This window comes from Alternaria ethzedia (assembly GCF_023757985.1).
Source record: "Alternaria ethzedia strain BMP 0044 chromosome Unknown scaffold_54, whole genome shotgun sequence".
In the NCBI taxonomy this organism is placed as follows: Eukaryota; Fungi; Ascomycota; class Dothideomycetes; order Pleosporales; family Pleosporaceae; genus Alternaria; species Alternaria ethzedia.
The window spans coordinates 132,939-152,372 of record NW_026056247.1 but is presented as its reverse complement, the minus strand read 5'-3'; the positions used below and the strand labels follow the sequence as shown (position 1 = coordinate 152,372).

The 19,434-nt window shown below is 52.9% G+C and overlaps 6 protein-coding genes across 6 annotated transcripts; 5 read left to right on the top strand and 1 right to left on the bottom strand.

The window, feature by feature from the left end:
* Nucleotides 1-1,589: 1,589 nt before the first annotated feature.
* J4E87_010723 (uncharacterized protein) lies at nucleotides 1,590-3,014 on the top strand (the record flags this gene model as incomplete). Its single annotated transcript, XM_049382294.1, has 1 exon — nucleotides 1,590-3,014. One exon carries the CDS (start codon nucleotides 1,590-1,592, stop codon nucleotides 3,012-3,014), a length of 1,425 nt encoding a protein of 474 aa, XP_049228019.1.
* Nucleotides 3,015-5,241: 2,227 nt separating this feature from the next.
* Nucleotides 5,242-7,051, top strand: J4E87_010722 (uncharacterized protein; the record flags this gene model as incomplete). Its single annotated transcript, XM_049382293.1, has 3 exons — nucleotides 5,242-5,244; nucleotides 5,600-6,482; nucleotides 6,693-7,051. 3 exons carry the CDS (start codon nucleotides 5,242-5,244, stop codon nucleotides 7,049-7,051), a joined length of 1,245 nt encoding a protein of 414 aa, XP_049228018.1.
* A 2,634-nt stretch (nucleotides 7,052-9,685) lies between these two features.
* On the top strand, nucleotides 9,686-10,828 carry J4E87_010721 (uncharacterized protein; the record flags this gene model as incomplete). The annotated part of the gene is made up of 1 exon (XM_049382292.1): nucleotides 9,686-10,828. The coding sequence occupies one exon, from the start codon at nucleotides 9,686-9,688 to the stop codon at nucleotides 10,826-10,828; it is 1,143 nt and encodes a 380-aa protein (XP_049228017.1).
* A 17-nt stretch (nucleotides 10,829-10,845) lies between these two features.
* On the bottom strand, nucleotides 10,846-11,796 carry J4E87_010720 (uncharacterized protein; the record flags this gene model as incomplete). Its single annotated transcript, XM_049382291.1, has 1 exon — nucleotides 10,846-11,796. One exon carries the CDS (start codon nucleotides 11,794-11,796, stop codon nucleotides 10,846-10,848), a length of 951 nt encoding a protein of 316 aa, XP_049228016.1.
* Nucleotides 11,797-12,079: 283 nt separating this feature from the next.
* J4E87_010719 (uncharacterized protein) lies at nucleotides 12,080-15,756 on the top strand (the record flags this gene model as incomplete). Its single annotated transcript, XM_049382290.1, has 5 exons — nucleotides 12,080-12,143; nucleotides 12,208-12,743; nucleotides 12,799-12,865; nucleotides 12,914-14,324; nucleotides 14,370-15,756. The coding sequence occupies 5 exons, from the start codon at nucleotides 12,080-12,082 to the stop codon at nucleotides 15,754-15,756; spliced, it is 3,465 nt and encodes a 1,154-aa protein (XP_049228015.1).
* A 448-nt stretch (nucleotides 15,757-16,204) lies between these two features.
* On the top strand, nucleotides 16,205-18,482 carry PRT1 (Translation initiation factor 3 subunit b; the record flags this gene model as incomplete). Its single annotated transcript, XM_049382289.1, has 2 exons — nucleotides 16,205-18,019; nucleotides 18,072-18,482. The coding sequence occupies 2 exons, from the start codon at nucleotides 16,205-16,207 to the stop codon at nucleotides 18,480-18,482; spliced, it is 2,226 nt and encodes a 741-aa protein (XP_049228014.1).
* Nucleotides 18,483-19,434: the final 952 nt, after the last annotated feature.

Here is a 19,434-nt window from a genome sequence, read left to right as displayed (position 1 = left end):
TAAATAGAAGTAGAAATCTATAAGAGTACACTATTAACTAATTCTAATATCTTTAGAAGAATTTAAGTAAGAGTATAGCTATTAGAACCTAAAAGATAGTAAACTATACTTAAATAGAGTAAAGCTAGAGAAAACTCTAGTAGAAGCTTATAGTAGTTCTAATATATAAATTAATTATTAAATTTAGACATAAAGGTAAAAGACTAATTAAACTATCTAGTAGCTAGTTTCTACTAAAGTTTCTTTTAGAATAGTAGTAATATATTTAGTTTTATAAGGTAAAGTAAATAATTAGAGGCCTAGAGGCTAAAATAGTCTTTACTTATTCTTAAACTTTAAATATATAAGAAGTTCTTATTACTTAATTAAATATAGATAGTTAAATAAAATATTATAAGTAGGCTATTTTTAGTAAGTAGAACTAGTAATATAGAATAAACTAAATAGAGAGTTAAAGTGCTAGAATACACGCTTATTAAATACTATAAAAGGTGTTAGTTTATCTAGACAGTAGAATAGTAGCTATAGAAGTTAGAATCTACTAAGAAATATATAATAACTTATTTACTAAATAAACTAGCTCTAAAAATAGATAGTACTTAAGTATATTACTTTTTCTTTTATAAAGTAAATTTTTAAATCTAAATAACTTAGAATATAAGTTTAAAAGCTATTTACTTTAGTTTATAAAGTATATATAGCTATTTTAAATAATATAATTATAGTATATTAGTATTTTCTAAAGTAATATAGTAGATTAATATAATATCTTTAGTATAGTATTTCTATAAGTAAAGCTAATAGATATTATAATCTTATATAGCTATACTTATAGTAGTAATATAATATAATATATTAAATTAACTTACTATATATACTATAAGAAAAAATACTTATTATAATAGAATATTAATATAAAGTAGTATATAAAATTTTTATAATACTAAGAAGAAGTAGAAAAATTAAAATAAAAGTAATATAATAAATATATAATATATAGTATAAACTATATAGCTAATTAAAGCTTATACTAGCTAGCTTATAAGTAGACTATAAAATATTTACTAAAAAGTTAGTATTTTAGACTAGAAGTAAATAATTATAGTACTATATACAAAGCTATAGTATAATTCTACTTTTATACTAAAGTAAATTTTATACTTTAGAAAGTTAATAAATTTAAAAATCTATAATAAAGATTTAATAGTAACTTTAGCTTTTGTATATTTTAGTATATATTTTATTTTTAGTATTAATCTTAGTAATAACTTAGATACATTTATAATATATTTATTTAAAAAAGTTTACTTTTAGATTTATTAAAAGGCTTTAATTCTTTTATTAAATATCTTAGAACTATACTTTACTACTATATATTAGATAGACCTATCTTACGTACCTTATCTACGCGCTTACGTGCATTAGGTAATACTATGCAACTGTCTTATTCCCGGAGACGCTAAAGGTTAACAGGCTTACGAAAACCAACTCGTTCTGCACGTCCTAGATTTCTATTCACTAGCATCCCCCACGGTATTGAACGTCTTTCTTCGCCCGTAGTTAGTCTTTATCGCGATTACCCTGCACAAATGGCCAGTCAACGCGTCGACGCGAAGGAGGTTGCAGACTTGAACACCGTCATGGGTCGCAACCTTCAGACATGGCCTGGCGCGCGCGACATTGAGATACAAGAAGCCACCCTGAATGCTGAAGCTCGCCATCAAGATGCACAGCACACACACGACAAGCCCAGCCAGCCTGCTCTCGCCCGCGTACTTTCGCGTCGATCGGCAGCTTCATTCGACCCAGGCCCCGCTCCCGATGGTGGCCTCACAGCTTGGACCCAAGTCCTATGCACGCACCTAACTATCCTGACCACCTTTGGCTTCTTCACGTCATTCGGCGTGTATCAGACCTACTACGAAAACACACTCGGCATAGCTTCCTCGACCATTTCCTGGATTGGATCGCTTCAGGTATTCCTTCTCTTCTTCCTCGGCACTTTTACAGGCCGTGCTACGGACGCTGGACTTTTTCGCCCGGTCTACATCGCTGGTGCGTGCTTTCAGCTACTCGGTATCTTTACCTTGGCGGAGAGCAAAAGTGTTTGGCATGTCTTTCTCTCTCAGGGCGTATGTCTGGGAATTGCAAATGGGTTGCAATTCTGTCCGTCCATGGCCCTTGTCTCCACTTACTTTGTCAAGCGTCGTGCTTTTGCGCTGGGCTTCACAGCGCTGGGGTCCTGCACTGGGGGCGTCATTTTCCCGGTTATCGTGCAGCAATGTCTACCCAGCTTAGGCTTTCCATGGACGATACGCATCATCGGCTTTATCATGTTGCTCATGAATGCCATCACCATCGGCTTGTACCGTACCCGGCTCCCTCCCAGGAAAAGCGGTCCATTGGTCGACTGGGCGAGCTTCACGGAACTGCCATATGCTCTGTACTGTGCTGGTGCCTTTTTCAGTTTCTGGGGGTTGTATTTCGCTTTCTTCTACATTGGAAGTTATGCGCGAAATGTTCTTGGTGCCAGTTACCAGCAAAGTATCAATCTGCTTCTCGTGCAAGTATGCATGGGGTTTATCTTTCGCCTACTGCCGACCTACTATGCCGACAAGATCGGTGGGCTTAACGTTCTTATACCGTTCGCGTTTGTCTGTGGTATCATGATGTTCGTATGGATTAGAATCAACTCCATCGTCACCCTGTACGTATTTGCTGTCATATATGGAAGCGGGAGCGCCGTTATCCAGGCGCTTTGGCCTGCGGTGATCGGAAGTATGAGTCAGGAGAGAGATCTGAAGAAGTCTGGGGTGAGGATGGGCATGGCCTTCACCGTGGTGAGTATATCGAGTTTTACAGGTCCGCCACTAGCTGGAGCGATCATCCAGAGCCACAATGGCAACTACACGTATGCGAATGTTTGGGCGGGTCTGTCTTTCTTTGTAGGAGGGTTTCTTTTACTTGCTACTAGGGTGTCGCTGGTAGGCTGGGACTGGAAGGCAAAAGTCTAGAGGTAGCTTGCATCGAGCTTTCCTTGGCCTACCTTTCGTGCGTTGCCGCGATGTGTTCAGGATGACTAGGATTGGGGGGGTACAAGGGAACATGTTCCGTGCGATCTATGGGAAGATCATGACTTGCGACGTTCTTGCACTATCCTTCCTATTTATCCTTGAGCGTAGTGACCCTTGCTAATAGGCCGGGGTCTTCTCTCTCTTTGTCCATCTTGGCATGCCAATCCGCCTCGGCCTTGGCTGCATTTTTGCGAACCCGCGCAGTGTTCCACTTTATATAATAACAGCAAAGCGGAAAGAAGATTGAGTCTACCACAGCCCAGGCAAATAAGATTCCAAAGTTCAAGCCAACTCGTGGATGCAGATCGAACAGGATTGACCGTGTGAGCTCGACGATATTGTGCATCGGCCAACCATAGCCCCAGCGATAAAAGCTCGGTGCAAGCTCGAGGGCATAAAACCCAGTGGCGACATTGCTGATAACCTAGATAATGAGCCACAACGCCGTCTAAGGGGAGCCCAGCAGCATGGCTATATTCTCGCTCGCAAGGCCAAAAGCAATCATTCCAATCCAATTTCCCATCCAGTATACCAAGAAGGTACCTCTGCTATACGCGTGAGGGTTACCGGCATGCTGATTGTGGGAGGCAGTAGGACGGTCTATGGGCATAAGGTAGGCGAGGCTGACAAAGGAGTAGACGAGAGAGAGAAAGAAGTAAGATGCGACCGTCGCGATGTAGCGCCACACGATAAGCTGATAGAAGTGCAGCGGTGGATGACCTTTGGGCGAGAGGTACTTTAGATGGATAGGTAGGAAGAGCGTAAAGCTAAAGAAGGAGATGATGACTAAATAGCGGTGTAAGATATTAGTATATGTCACATGCGGTTCGTATAGGAACATTGCTTACTTAGGTATATAAGGCTAATGCTAACCGCGGGTGTAGCGATAGGCGGTCCAAAGGGGCGCAAGTCGTTGACGGTGAACTTAATGCCGGGAGAGAGAGCTTGAGGTACGATGTCTAGGCGCATGTCCGTAACTGAAACGTTGTTCTGGAGAAGATGTGCGATCTACGCGCGGCTAAATTCGGTGACTACGCGCTTCTGGAGGGTGTTAATACTGGGTACAATGTAAGTCGAGGTGGTAATTTGATCGCGCGCCGAATTATAGATGATCTGGCAGGCACCTAAGGGATCGTAGCTCGCGTTCCCTAGTTTCACTGCGGCATCGAGCATTGCTGTGGCGTTGGAATTGATGATGACGGCCGCCCAGGCATGGAAGTCGTAAACTTTGTTGCGTACGTTTAGCGAGTCGTTGTTGAAGTCTTCGGGAGACGCAAAGGTGTAGCTAGGCACTACGCCATCTTCCTCTATGATGCTGCGAACAGTGCGAGTGACAAACGGACCCACGAAGGGTGCGACCCCGGTAAACGGTGGCTGGCTATCGAAGTCTACAATGGAGATGTTCAGACCCTCCACGTTTGCATTTTGACGAAACAGTGCACCCTAGAAAAGGTAAAGAAAGGCTATGATGGCAATGGCGAGAGTGAGATTTGTACGAAGCTAGAGCCTGATCACGTGTAGCCTGACACCGGCTATGGACGAGTGAAAGAACCCGACAGGCGCCTGTTCTTGCACGATCCTGCGGCTACTCTTTGTGCGGCTACGCTGCAGTGTTGTTAGTCTATTGGGAGCGGCGGTGGTGCTATGCACCGTCTCGGTCTTGACACCCGTGGTCTGCTGCTCTAGAGGAGTAGAGCTGGCGGCGGCGGAAGCTTGTATTCCTAGCTCGGACTCGCTAGATGAGTTGGAATCGTATTCGTGATGATATCGTGGGGCGATCTGACATCTAAGTGTGGAATGAGACATGTTGGGCGCTACCTAGGTATGATTGATTACCTACTGGACATTTTCACTGCTTATATTTCCTGAGGCCCTGACACTTAGTGCTTGCTGTGGGTTGCTGACGGATGTACGCTAAAGTGACGCTAGTTCATTTGCAGTAAGAATATTCGATGGTTCTGTCTCTAGTGAACGCTACCTACCTATGTAGGTACCTACCTAGGTAAGCTTCACTCCCGAAGTCTTGAGTTACCTAGGTACGGCCGATGTGGCTGATGCCAAAATCATTGCTCAGCATTCTAGGTAAACTGATTCGAGCTATTTGAACGGTTCAGTAGAGTTTCCGCTGTGTGAGCCCAACGATCAGAGCTGCGCGTGTGGTTCCCAGATGGTACGAAACCCGAAATCGGTATAGCTTGGTGGCTGACATAAGCCCGGGAGAATCCAGGAGCCACCTGAGCACGGATCCGCTCAATCGCGCCACATGCCAACCGCCCAACTCTCATCATGACGGACGCGGACACCTGTGGCTTCAATTACTGCCTTTGCGGGGAATCGGGCCTTCGGTGCATCGCCTCAGACTCATCTACAGAATAGGCATGTCGGGCAGGGGGCGCAGAGGCGGTCGCAGCGCTAGAGGTGGCAGAGGACGAGGCAGAGGCAAGACGCGAATAGTATGCTACCGCCAAATCGCGAGACAATCGTGAGACAATCGCCACAACCAAACACTACTAAAATATGCGCAGTGGGAGTGGGAAGCATACACGCCTGGCGCCGAGGTGTACGACCAGTTATGGCGCATTCGCAAGGAGCCTGCCACTGTCACCGCACGACTACCTAACGTCTGCCCTATGTCGAACGCACGAACGCGAATACTCCATCGCCGACAGACCGAGGACCGCTTCAAGCGGGAGCTATACACCGTAGAGGTCACATATACGGGCGGACCGGGGAGTGCACGGGACGGTATTGCCCTTACACAGCTTGAGGATGTGGACCTGCAACGCATACTGCAGTTCGTTTCTCCAGCTGAACTGGAACGATATGAAACTGAGCAGTTCAGGCTCGAGGCAGAGGCAGAGGCCATTGCTATGCGCACCGAGGCCGAAGACCTGGCGCGTCGCCAACTGCGAAAGAATGCCAAAGGGCCAAACGCCAGCAAAGGGAGCCGCATGCTCAGCGCGCTCGCCTTCTCTGTAGAGCCGACCCCACGTTCACGGGGTCGACCGAGAGCCACACGCGGAAAATGCAGGGGAAGGGCGAGAGGTGTAGAGCCAACAAGAGGCCTCGTCGTAAGCTCCCAACAGCTCAAGAACGACATGCACGAGCAGCTGGTAGACAGCGAACCTATGGTGTTCGATCGTACAACCGAACACATCGGACAACCCACGCAGACATCGCCCAACACCACACGCTCAGCTTTTGTCGCCAACAGCGCTCTTTCGGTATCACCAATACCCAGGAGAGTATCCATCTCTGTCCCTCGACGGGAACTTTCAGAAGTTTCCGAACCTTCCGAACCAGAAGATGTGGACTACTTAGCGCTCAGCGACAATGATGCAAAATCTACAAGAGGCGACTTACCATCGCTCGCAATCGAGGTTGGGAATACGGGCAGCAGTAAAGATCGTCCGTTCTCTAGCCCATCCGGGATCGAGAGCACTCTTCCATGTCAACTTCATCCCATCATACCCGCTTTTTCACCGTCTGCTGATAACGTGCTCCAAGAAGCTCCAACGGCAGCTCCATTTTCCGCGCGAGACTCTGGCTCCCCAGCTACATTGGATTCCAGGGTGGCGGACGTCCTTCTGCAGACAGCGTCTTCCTCCAATTATTCAGCGCTTGCTGCATCAGACCAAGACGACATAATACCCTCACAACCCGCTTCGCCGCAATTTAAATCGGACGGATACGTCGGCAGCCGAATAACATCTATGCGCACATTGTATCCGGGACAACAGTCGCTCAAACACAACAACGAAGACGATGCAGAAGCGGATGCAACGGAAGAGTTTGCTGTAGAGGCCATCGTGGCGCATTTTCACGAGCACGAGAAGAACTACTACCTCGTCAAGTGGGAGGGATACGAAGACAGCCATGATTGGCTTCCTGAAGAAGATCTTGAGGGCGCTGCAGACCTGGTCACTGAATACAAGGAGCGGATTGGATGGAGGAACAAGAAAGTCGAAATAAGATGACATGATGTAACGAATGGGTTGAATGTAGATATGGGCTTCAATCTCTTAGTTGGTCGTCAGAAGACCAGGCATGTTGCCATGTCCCAATGCCTCATCTGCACCGTATCCATGTGCCTGCATCAGACGTTTCGAATTCCATCCACAGGGCCAGTTGAAAGAGGAGTGCGTCTCGGACAGACCCGTGTGTTGATCTGCTTACGTATATTGACTTACCTCCCTTGCTTGTTTCAGATCTGATAATGTCGTCGCATGATAATGTGGTTCGTGGGACAACAAAGCTCGTCCCGGTGGACTCATCAACATCGTAAGTTTGCCACACTGCATGCGAATAAGATCGTCATACCGCGTCGTGCTCCTCATCTATAAGTTGGCTTGCATGAGAATTTATTCAATGAGTGAAGATGTAGTGTTGCCGAACAAGGTCCACGACTTCACATCCAAATTATCAAGGTTGCGTCGTTGGTTCTTGCACAGAGAGGATCGCACACCTTGCACAACACGCGCACGTTAACCAGCTGATCTCGTAGGCTCGATGTTTTGCTTCGCGGAATGTGCGTCTGCTACCAGTTCTTGCTTGATCGCAATGTGACTAGAAGCTTCTTCCTGGTCGAGGTTCACCAGCGCAGTAACTGCGGTAGATAGGTCCGGAACTATCGGCCTTAGTGGTGGGCGATTCGGCAGGGTTTGCCAATATGCGTATAAGTTAGACGCCGACTTGAATCGTCTACTTCCTCCTACGCTCACGGATGCTGTGCAGACTTTACTCTTATACGGGTCCTGTTGCACTAGGCTCGGAGAGTCGATTTGCAGATCTCTGACCGAAGCAAAAACGTTGCGAATTACATAACCTATAAGACGTCTTTTTGAAGTTCTGAATGCAGCAGACTAGGCAAGTGTCTAAGTTGATATAATTCTGTTAAGGGCTGGAAACCTTTTGTTTTGTAAAACAGACGGAGAAAAGGAAAACTCTATTGCGCATTCGAGGCATCGACTCGGGGCACTTCTCTCGCTCTCTGAGCAGTTCGATACACTAACACAATGTCCTAATAGAATTGATACTATCATCCAGCAGCAGCTGGACCACACACTCCCCAAAAGTCGTCAAACCTTTGGGTGCTGGCAAAGTGGTAATTCTCTCGGATGTATAATGTTGAAAACTTAGGATCGTCATTCTGATCATTCAGAAACACATTTGGCATCCTCGATCATACGGATACATTTACTTCCAGGACAAACGCATTCGTGCGTAGACGCTATCGTTAATATTTGTTGGTCCTTGCCTATACGCAACCGATATGCTGGTAGTCGTCCCTTGCACAACTTGCGACGTTCGTTCTCTACCCGAGTCTCTACTACTATGTGATCTGGGTTTATACATCCTGGTTGATGATATAAATGACTAGCATGGGCGCTTTCGTAAAGGAGGCGTCGGCGGTCTTCTTGGCTGCATTTATAGTTAGCCTACGTGAATAGCATGCAGAAGCGTGTCTGCCACCTGGTTGATGACAGCTCTTGGTGACAGATACCTATGTAAAGTATCTAGGTGTGCATGTGCGCCTATGGTAAAAGAGCAGCTACTTACGATTTATACCCTATGACAACAAGTCGAGCAGCGGACTGTGCAACCATGCGATCGAATCTTGGTGTACCGCTGGAACCCCTCTTACGGGTACTGATTGGAGCAATTTGTATATAGCCGTTTCTCTGAGCCGAAAATTAGTTCTTTTCTTGACAATACAAGGAACAGTTATTCGCTATGCAACGCGATACGAGATCACGGAATCTCACCTCCCGATTCTTGCGCTTGCGAGGCAAGATGCACCCTGCACAATTTGTTTCCGCTTCGAGGTATGCCTGCCCGGCATTGTTGTAACCTTTGTGCAGTCTACCCAGGGTAGTGCGCGCGTTGTATGGCGAACAAGCTTCGAGTTGTGTCCATGCGCGTCCCTTTTCCATGGCTTGGCTCGTGGAATAGAAAGTCTAACGTCTGCAGTGTATTGTTCGAGAAGTCGTTGCATGTAAGAAGCCACCTGGGCAAATAGCACTAGAGGTTACCTAGGTACCCATGTATTAGATCATCCCGAGGTCGCATCGTAAACAACAACACCACGCGAATAACATTGAGATGATGACATCATAAGCCGCGGGTCGCCATCATGATGCCGCCATCACCGTCATGTATCGATATGAAAGGCGCCGCATCTCTCCCTCTATCGTGGTACCTAGGTAGCGAATGGGCTTGCGGGTGCAGATCTCCCTTGGACGTCCAGGCAACCAGACTTTGTGTTTGATCGTGACGTGTGAACCATGATCACTTTGGCCAAGGGATTTCAACCACACGAACATGAAAACTCATAGTGATGCAGAGGAGAATGGTTGGACAAAGCTTGACGTAAGGGTAGATCTTGGATGTCCACCACGAGTGCCAGGGGATGACAAATTCGTGACGAACCGTGCTTACACAGTATCAAACATTAGCAGTGATGGTCTAAGTTGATGTATACGTCAAATATATTGTTCGCGCGACGTGACACGTGACGCGATGTCTCCAGGGTTCAGCCGAGGTCGTGGCTGAGCTGCGACATGCAACAACACAACACAGCGGCCACCGTCACTCTTGTACGCGACACAAGCATGTCGTCTTCTACGCGCTACGCCTACCCCTTTGCCGCCTCTCCCGACATCATTCGCTCGCACCAGAAAGACGCCTACTTCTCCGGCGTGCTTCTCGATCAGCTCTCGACGCTGTTGCGCAAGCTCTATGGCGCGCGCACGTCGCATACGTATGCGTCCGAGACGCGTGTAGCCGGAGAAGTCCTTTACCTCGGTCTGACGACGCTGATAGGGAACCGGACCCTGGGCGAGGAATACACAGACATTGTCCAGGTGGAAAGCGAAAGCGGACGCCTGCCGGCGCTGGGCCGCAGAGCTGGATACATACTCGGCTGCATCTTGGGGCCATATGTGCTCGGGAGGGCATTGCCGGCCTTGAGGCGGCGAGTGCGCGCAAAGCTCGAGGCGAATTTGCGGTGGCATGCACGACAACAGGCACGGGCACAGCATCAGGCACAGCAGAGTGGGAGCAAGACACAGATAGGGCGACCGTTGGGCATGCGCGTACAAAACTACCTACTCCGGAACCTCGACACCATTACATCGCCATCACCCGTGTACGCTCTCTCGTTGGCAACGTTTTACTTCTCCGGGAGCTACTACCACCTCTCAAAACGGATATGGGGGCTCCGGTACATCTTCACGCGCCAGGTGACCGAGGGCGACAATCGCGCAGGCTACGAAGTCCTGGGCGTATTGCTAGTCCTACAGATGGCTGTACAGGCTTACCTACACGTGCACAATACTGTCACCTCTTCGACAGCGGCAGTGGGTGGCGGCCACCCGCAAGGCACGTCGGCCATTGTCGGTGGCGGCGCAGAAGTGTCTCTGGATCCCAATGCTTACAGCGCCAACAACGCGCTACTATTCGACGCAGCGTCGGCGGTGCCCATAGCGGCGCCGTCCGACGTGCAAAAGTGGACACAGACACCAGCGTTGGACAAGGCAAGATACGAGCTGGAGGGGGAGGAAACAATGGGATGGATTGGCGGCGGCAATCGGAAATGTACGCTGTGCCTGGAAGAGATGAAGGATCCGAGTGTGACGACGTGTGGTCATGTCTTCTGTTGGACGTGTATCGGGGACTGGGCGCGGGAGAAGCCCGAATGCCCGCTTTGTAGGCAGACGTGTCTAGTGCAGCATGTGCTCCCGCTGAGGGGGTAGACGGGTGGCGTGTACAATCACAATATCTTCTCGGCCTCATCTATCAGTCGCTCTACCTGGAATGCGCTGTCTCCGCGGGTGAACATGTCGAGAAGCTGGCTGCGGCCCTTGCCCTCTTCCGTCTGCACGTAGAACTTCTGCATGCACATGACGAGCCATCTGGCGTCGTCGACCGATACGCCCCTGTTCTCAGTGACCAAGCCCTGGCCCAGGACCAAGTTGTGGGTCTCGGCGAGCTCGTGGTGGAAGGTGACGGTGGTGTGGGGACTGGCGAACTCGCCCCTGAGCTTGAACTCTGCCAGTGTCGTGAACATGAGCGTGGTGGTATCGACGTGCGGGTGGGAGAACTGGAGATAGTGCAGCTCGGCGGCTTGCTGCGTCTGAGGCGGCTGCTGCGAGGCCGATGGGGCGTCGGCGGGTATCTCGCGGGGGACAGGGAGGACGAACGAGGGGTGCTGTTTGGCGCTGCGAAGGAGCTGGGAGAAGGTGGTGGCGGGGACAGCGAAGTGGATGCTCTGCGGGTTGGCAGCGTGGCGTAGGCGCCACAGGGCCTGGACTTCCTTGCTGGGGAGCGCCTGGACTTTGGCGAGATCGAGGAACGAGTTGAGCGTCTTGATGCCCGGCGGCGGGGCCGTAGGAGAGCCTGGCGCAGCGGGCGGCGGCGGCGGAGGTGAGGGCCAGGGAGTCTCGGGCGGCGGCGTCAGGGGCGCGGTTGCGCCGGGCACCATGGCCTGCTTGCGCAGCTCCTCGATCTTGTCCTTGTACTGCTCCTTGAGCTCGTCGAGGTCCTTGAGGCCCTGTTGGCGCGCCTTGTGCTCGAGCTTGTCGCGGTACTTGGCGAGGATGCGCTCTTGCGAGTCGTGCGTGGCGAGGAAGCGGACGTCGTGCACCTGCGCCCAGCGGCGCTGGACGGCGCGCGGGCTGGCGAGCGGCTGGCGCAGGGCGTGACGCAGCGTGGGGAGCAGCATGGTGGGCATCGAGGAAGCAGCAGCGGGGGTGCAGAGTGAAGGGAAAATGCTGCGACGACGACGGCGGACGTGCGCCCATGCCCGCCGCTAGCGCGCGGGAGTAGCCACGGCGCCAATGCTGCTACTGCGACAGATCACGGCATATCGTACATCGCATATCGCATATCGCATATCGCATACCGCATATCGCATACCGCATCGCGCACCGCGCATCGCGCAGACCGCCGACCGCCTATCCATCCCGCCTCCCCTCGTCCGCCTCGACGGGCTGCTGCCAGCGGGCATGGGCGCAGTCAACAGCAAGGCCGGCGACGCAGGCGCCCTCTATCTGCGCGACCAGACTCGATGTAAGCCGCCGCCTCGATCCAGCTCGCCCGCTCGCCCGCTCGCCCTGCTAACCCTCGCGTGCAGTCTCCGTCGCCGCCCTCACCATCACCAACGCCCGCAACCGCACGCTGCTCCACGTCTCGCCCAACGCCTTCCCCGCCGCCCGCTATGCCGCCAAGCGCGAGCCGGGCGACGACGCCCTCATCGACTTCGTCCAGGACCCCGACGCGCTGCCCCACGCCGATGGCCCGCCCGCCTTCCTGCTGCGCCTGCCCAGCGACGACGAGCTGCTCTTCCACTTCACCTTTGTCCTGCGCCAGCACCTCGCCGTCCCCGCCACCTACACGCCTCCCCCGACTGCCCACGGCGCCCCCACGGGCCTCGTCGACACCCACATCCATGGCCTGACGTTTGTCTTTGCCTCGAGCGAGCGCGACCTCGACAATCTCGTCACGCGCGAGTTCCACGCCAACCCCAACCTCCACAAGAACCCCCAGGTCGAGCTGGTCGGCGACTACTCCACCGCCGGCCACTCGTCGGTCCAGTTCCAGTGGTCGTGGAAATGGACTCCGCCCCGCGCCCCCGAGTCGCGCCCCGGCGGCTGGCGCACCAGCTGCAGTGTGTGTAGCCCGCCTCGTCTGCCACTCCGTCGCCGCAACTGCTGACCCCCTCCAGTTCGTCGAGTATGACCAGCGCGCCCACCGCCTCGAGACGCTGGCGAGCTTCACCGTCTGGGTCCAGAGTCCGTACCATCCCCCGCCCTGCCCCCAACATCCGCTGACTACAACAGACACGCCGCGCCAGCTGCAGAGCCCAAAGTCGCCCTCGCCGCGCCTCGAACTTGGCGTCCCTCCCCGCCTGCGCGTCCCCTCGGCCCAGTCGATAGAGTCTCGCGTCAGCGACTCGGCAGGCGAGGACCGCGAGTGGGACACGATACCTCCGCGATCGCCCATCTGCGAACCCATCCCCGAGCACAGCCTGGGCCTCGTACCGAGCCACACCACCACACTGGCGAGCGGCACCGCCTCAGTCAAGCTCGACGTCTCACGCCCCGGTGAAGACCTCAGTCAGACCGACGATGGGCCGCTGTTTCGCGCCACCATGAAGTCACTCGAGCAGAAGACGGGCAACATGCGCACCAGGTGGAAAAAGGTCCTCAAACGCGCCGAGTCCGCCATGGAGGCCCAGGTCGCATGCAACAATGCCATGGCCGACCTCATGGACGCGCTCAGAGAGGCCTCGTCGTCCAATGCAAACGCAGTGCAGCCGGCCATTGACCACTACTTTGACAAGATTGCCAAGGAGATTCTGGGCTACGAAAAGTCCAATTCCACAAACATCCAAAAACTCATCATTGATCCCATATACAAGCTTTACAATATCGACATCAAGCAGGCCGAGACGAAACGCAAGGACTTTGAGGAGGAGAGCAAAGACTACTATCAATACCTAGGACGATATCTCGGCCAACGGCAAGACTCACTGAAGGAGAAGAAGCGCGCCGAGACCGACTCAAAATACCAAGCCAAGAGGCGCAACTTTGAGCTGAAGCGCTTCGACTACTCCTCATTTATGCAGGACCTGCATGGAGGTCGGAAAGACCAGGAGGTGCTCTCCCACCTTACGCAATATGCCGATGCCCAAGCCAAACGCTATCTTGAGACGGCGAAGAAGATTGAGACCATGCTGCCGCACCTAGAGGCCCTGAGCTGCGAGGTCAAAGAGGCAGACAAGGAGTTTCAGATCCAGAGGACCGAGCGCGAGGAGAAAAGACGAGCGCTGGAGACGATTAAAAAGACTTTCGATGAGGTACCCGTGCCCTCCCTCACATCTCCCGCAGCATCAACAGGCAGTGTGCCGAAAACAACGTCGAGGTCAGATCCAGAGCCGCCTCCTGGCCGCAAAGGCAGTCTTGTACCCATGTTTCAAAGCACAGTCATGCCGCCCCAGACTATCTCATCTACAAGCATTCCCTCATCCATAGCGTTACCGCAGAGCCCCGAGGCTACCAAGGCGAGCCTGGCCATGGCGGCCCCGCAGCCGGACAAGTTCAAGGGAATCAGAGATCTCGAAGAAAAGGACCCCGCTGCAATGGCCGAAGCTGGTTCGGGTGCGCACCGCAAGGAAGGTCTTCTGTGGGCCCTCAGCAGGCCCGGAAGCCATGTGGATCCCAAGGGCTTGAACAAGCAAGCCTGGCATAAGTAGGTATAGCCTCTTTCAGTCGGAAGCCTGCTGACATTATCCAGGTTCTGGATCGTCCTTGATCAGGGGAGGCTTTCAGAGTACACCAACTGGAAGCAGAGTCTAGAGCTGCACATGGAACCAATCGACCTCCGCATGGCCTCAGTAAGGGAAGCGCGCAACGCAGATCGCCGGTTTTGCTTCGAAGTCATCACCCCCCAATACACGCGAGTGTACCAGGCAACCAATGAAGAAGACATGAAGTCGTGGATCAGTGCAGTCAACAATGCTTTGCAGACAGCTGTTGAGGCGACAGGAAAATCGGATCGGCCATCAACAGACTCGCTGCCTGGACAGACGCACCGAGATATTGCATCAGTGCTCACGGGTAAGAGTCCATCAATGTCAAGTCATCGAAACACGTACGGCTCCAAGGCACCGGCGCGGCATGCCACAGTAGGTGATCGACCTGGCGGATACCGGCGAGAGGAGGCGTTTGGCGATGAAGGTAAGCTGCTTAAGCAGGTAAGAGACGCGGATTCCAGCAACAAAATGTGCGCAGATTGCGGTACGGAGATCAAGGTGGACTGGGTTTCCATCAACCTCGGCATCATCATTTGTATCGAATGCAGTGGCATACATCGGTCACTCGGCACCCACATTACAAAGGTGCGTTCTTTGACTCTGGATGTCACGTCCTTCACTCCCGATATCATCGAGATACTGCTCAAGATCGGCAACCGCGTCAGCAATTCCATCTGGGAAGCAAGACTGGAACCCGGGCTGAAGCCGGGGCCAATGTCGACAAGAGAGCAAAGGCTGCATTTCATTACTTCAAAGTACGCCGATCGGACCTACGTAGCACCCATAACACCGAACATGTCCCACTACGCAAATCCAGAGGAGACGCTTCTAGCGTCGGTTAAGAAGAACGACATTCAGAACGTGCTCTACGCTCTAGCTCTGAGGGCAAATGCAAACGCACGCGACCGATCACGAGGCACACACGCCGTGTTTCTAGCGCTTGCAGCCGCCGACCCAGCATCTCCTTCAGCGACGGCATCACCAGCAAGCTCGCCAAGCTCAGCGGCTCGCCCAGGCACAGCGCAGCCTAGCCGCAAAGCGTTCCCCGTAGCGGAGCTGCTGCTGCAAAACGGGGCCGAGCTGCCAATGCTGCCAGCGCCCATTCCCCTCGGCCACTCGGCACGAAGCTATCTTGACTTCAAGGCAGAGCAGCGTGCTGGCAAGCGGCCGGCACCCATGGTGGGCAGTCAGGCCGCACCCAGCGCAGAGAAAGCTCCGTCTTTGCCGCCCATCATGGCGGGCAACGGCAGCTCTCCGTCGGAACGAGCGCGCGAACGGGATGCGCGGCTGCAAAAGCGAGTCTCGGCGAGCGGAAGGTTGGTCAAGACTCCGAACGTCGACTTGAGTGAAGGTAAGCGCGGCTCGTAGAGCTAGCCGATGCTTACATGTTGTGTCTTGCTGTAGTGTCTACCTTCCCTGGGCGGCGTGCGGCCTGGTGCGATGGGCGTCAACGGGCTGAGGGTGTCCTGGTGCATGTGACGAGACGGATGGGGGCAATCTAGTGCACGTTGGATCAGGCGCATTGCGGTTGTGTTGGATAGACCATGTTTCGCGGGCGGCAACTGGTTTTGTTTGGGCGTGTTGTGTGTGTACTGTAGTGTAATGAGTAATTCACGACGTGGCCAGCCTGCGAGCCCGACGGGCGTGACTGTGGTGAAGTGTTGGCGCGGACCTCGCATGGAGCTAACGGGCCCGTGGACCCCACTCGAGGGCTAGCGCGCACCAAAATTACCTGGGTCGCAAAGTTATCCAAACCGCACCCCGCCGCTGTATTGTAACTACGACCGCAACCATCACCGCAACCATCACCGCAACCATGGCCTCGGCATACTCGAACCTGCCCATGGACGGCGACGACGAATTCGACGAGAGCCAGATCGACTTTACCGACATCGAAGATCAGTTCCAGGTGCGGCTCGACGAGGGGCTCGACGCCTTTGTCGTCATCGACGGGCTGCCCGTGGTGCCCGAGGACAGCAAGGCCAAGCTCGTCAAGTTCGTGCTGAGGAAGCTCAACAGCGTGGGCAAGGTCAAGGACGACGGCGTGCACATGCCCGTCGGCGAGGCGGGCAAGACGGAGGGATATGCCTTTGTCGAATACAGCGCGCCCGCCGAGGCCGTCGCGGCGGTCAAGCAGCTCAACGGGACTGCCCTCGACAAGAGGCACACCATGGCCGTCAACAAGCTCACCGACATCGACCGCTACGGCAAGGAGGGCCGCATCGACGACGAGTACCACGCCCCCGAGATCCCGCCCTTTGAGCACAAGGAGCACCTGCGCTGGTGGCTCGGCGACCCCGACAGCCGCGACCAAATGGCCATGTACCGCCAGGACAAGGTCGGCGTCTTCTGGAACGACAAGGAGGACCAGCCCGAGCAGGTGGTCGACCGCGAGAACTGGACCGAGTCCTTCATCCAGTGGTCGCCCCAGGGAACCTACCTCACCTCCATGCACGCCCAAGGTGTCCAGCTGTGGGGCGGCAAGGCCTGGAGCCGCCAGAAGCGCTTCGCCCATCCCGGCGTCAACCTCGTCGACTTCTCCCCCAGCGAAAAGTACCTCACCACCTGGTCCCACCGCCCCCTCCAGGTCGACGAGAACCACCCCGTCCCATCGCTCTCGCTCGAGGAGGACGGCAAGAACTACATCATCTGGGACATTGCCACGGGCAAGCCTCTGCGCTCCTTTGCTACCATTGACGTCCCTGGCGGCATCGATGCCGAGGGCAACCCGGTCAAGAAGAAGCTGCAATGGCCGACGTTCAAGTGGTCCTCTGACGACAAGTATGTTGCACGCATGACCCAGGGCCAGTCCATCTCCATCTACGAGCTGCCGCGCATGAACTTGCTCGACAAGACTTCCGTCAAGATCGAGGGCGTCATGGACTTTGAGTGGGCCCCCGCAACGCCCCGTAGAGAAGGCATCAAGACGTACGAGCAGCTCTTCTGCTACTGGACCCCCGAGCTCGGGAGCAACCCCGCCAAGGTCGGCCTCATGTCCGTCCCGTCGAAGGAGATTGTGCGCACCCGAAACCTCTTCAACGTGTCAGACGCCAAGCTTCACTGGCAGTCGGAAGCTGCCTACGTCTGCGTCAAGGTCGACCGCCACTCCAAGTCCAAAAAGTCTCTCGCCACCAACTTGGAAATCTTCCGTGTCCGCGAAAAGGGTGTGCCTGTTGAGGTCGTTGACTCCATCAAGGACACTGTCATCAATTTCGCCTGGGAGCCCAAGGGCAACCGCTTCGTGCTCATTACCACTGGCGAAGTCATCCAGGGCGCCGCTGTTGGCCCCAAGACTGCCGTCTCTTTCTTCGCTCCCGAGAAGCTCAAGGGTGGCGCGCCTGGCAACTTCCGTCACATCCGAACCATTGACAAGAAGAACAGCAATGCCATCTACTGGTCGCCCAAGGGACGATTCGTCGTTGTCGCTGCTCTACAGTCGCAGCAGTCATTCGAACTCGAATTCTGGGACATGAGCTTCGACAGGCCAAAGGAGGAGTCCGAAAAGGGCGACAAGGAAGTCAATGCCAACTTGCAGCTCATGGATACGGCCGAGCACTACGGCGTCACCGACATTGAATGGGACCCGACTGGCCGCTATGTCGCCACAGTCGCTAGTGCCTTCCGTCATCGCGTATGTATCATCATCACTATTATGCTCTTTTGTCTCTGCTGACACGCACTAGATGGAGAACGGTTACCACCTCTACGACTTCAAAGGCACGCTGCTCCGCGAAGAAGCCATCGAAGGCTTCAAGCAGCTCCTGTGGCGCCCACGGCCCCCGACCCTCCTCTCCAAGGAGGAACAAGCCGAGATCCGCAAGAATCTGCGCAACTACTCCAAGGTCTTTGATGAACAGGATATTGCGAAGAAGAGCTCCGCCAACAAGGCTGTGGTGGAAGCTCGCCGCGAGATGCTGGATGAGTGGCGCAGGTGGCGCGAAGAAGTTACACAGAGGCTACGCGATGAGGGCGCCGACCTTGAGCTGGCATCTCTCAAAGGTGAGACGCCTGGTCAAGCGGATGATGGACATCAGGAAGAGATTGAGGAAATCGTAGAGGAGATTATCGACGAGACCGAAGAGGTTGTCAATTAGGTGGTCAAATGAGTAGAACCGAGTTGTGTGACAGCAATTTTAACCAGCATGCTAGGAGCACGTTGCTCCGGGCATATGGAATAACGAAGGTTACTAAGCTTACGTCCACTTACATCCGCCTTCTCTAATGTGTCCCTTGAATGGCGTTGCCGGCTTGTTTTTCGAAGATCGATTATGGTGGAATCAGGACTTACTTGCGTTCTACTTCGAGTGCGTGTGATAGTGTAACAATGTGCACACGAAGCTTCAACGCAATGTTAGCAGGAGCTCCAACTTGAAGCAAGGCCTAAGCCGTCGTTTGAGCGTCTGAGCCAGCCTTTGTCTCGCTGATGGTCTGCAGCTCGGGCGTCGCTCTTTGCTTTGATGCTATCTGACAGTTTCCCGGCCTTGCCTTTTGAGACAACGTAATGGTAATGTGTACATAGGCGATGCAATTAGTGACCAAGCGATGTCCTTCAATTGAGGCTTGTATTGAGATGAACTTGGGCTGTATTAAGGGTGCTTACGTGAAGGAGTGGGGACCTGCCTCCCGTTAGACATTAGTAATATGTGAGAGAGCGTTGCTGCGATAACATAGGATCTAAGTGACCGCTACACAGACTTAATTTTACAAGCTTGTACACCTTACACAGACGTGCTATAATAATTATAAAAGTTACAAGTATGTTACAGTCTAGCGATTAACCTATGCAATGTACCCAAACTTACTCTAGACTACGGTAATCTAGCTTATTTTCTCTTCCGCTCTTCTAATTTCGCTCTATAATCCTACTCGTGTTAGTACACTCTAAATCTCGCTCACCCTTTAGTCTCTGTGTGCTTACCTGACAGCTGATCCTTAAGCCCTCTTCCAAGCCGACTCGAGGCTTATATCCTAGCAGTAACCTCGCCTTCGAAATACTAACATAGCGGTCCCGACATCCGTCACTCACAATGCCCCGACTAAGCACAC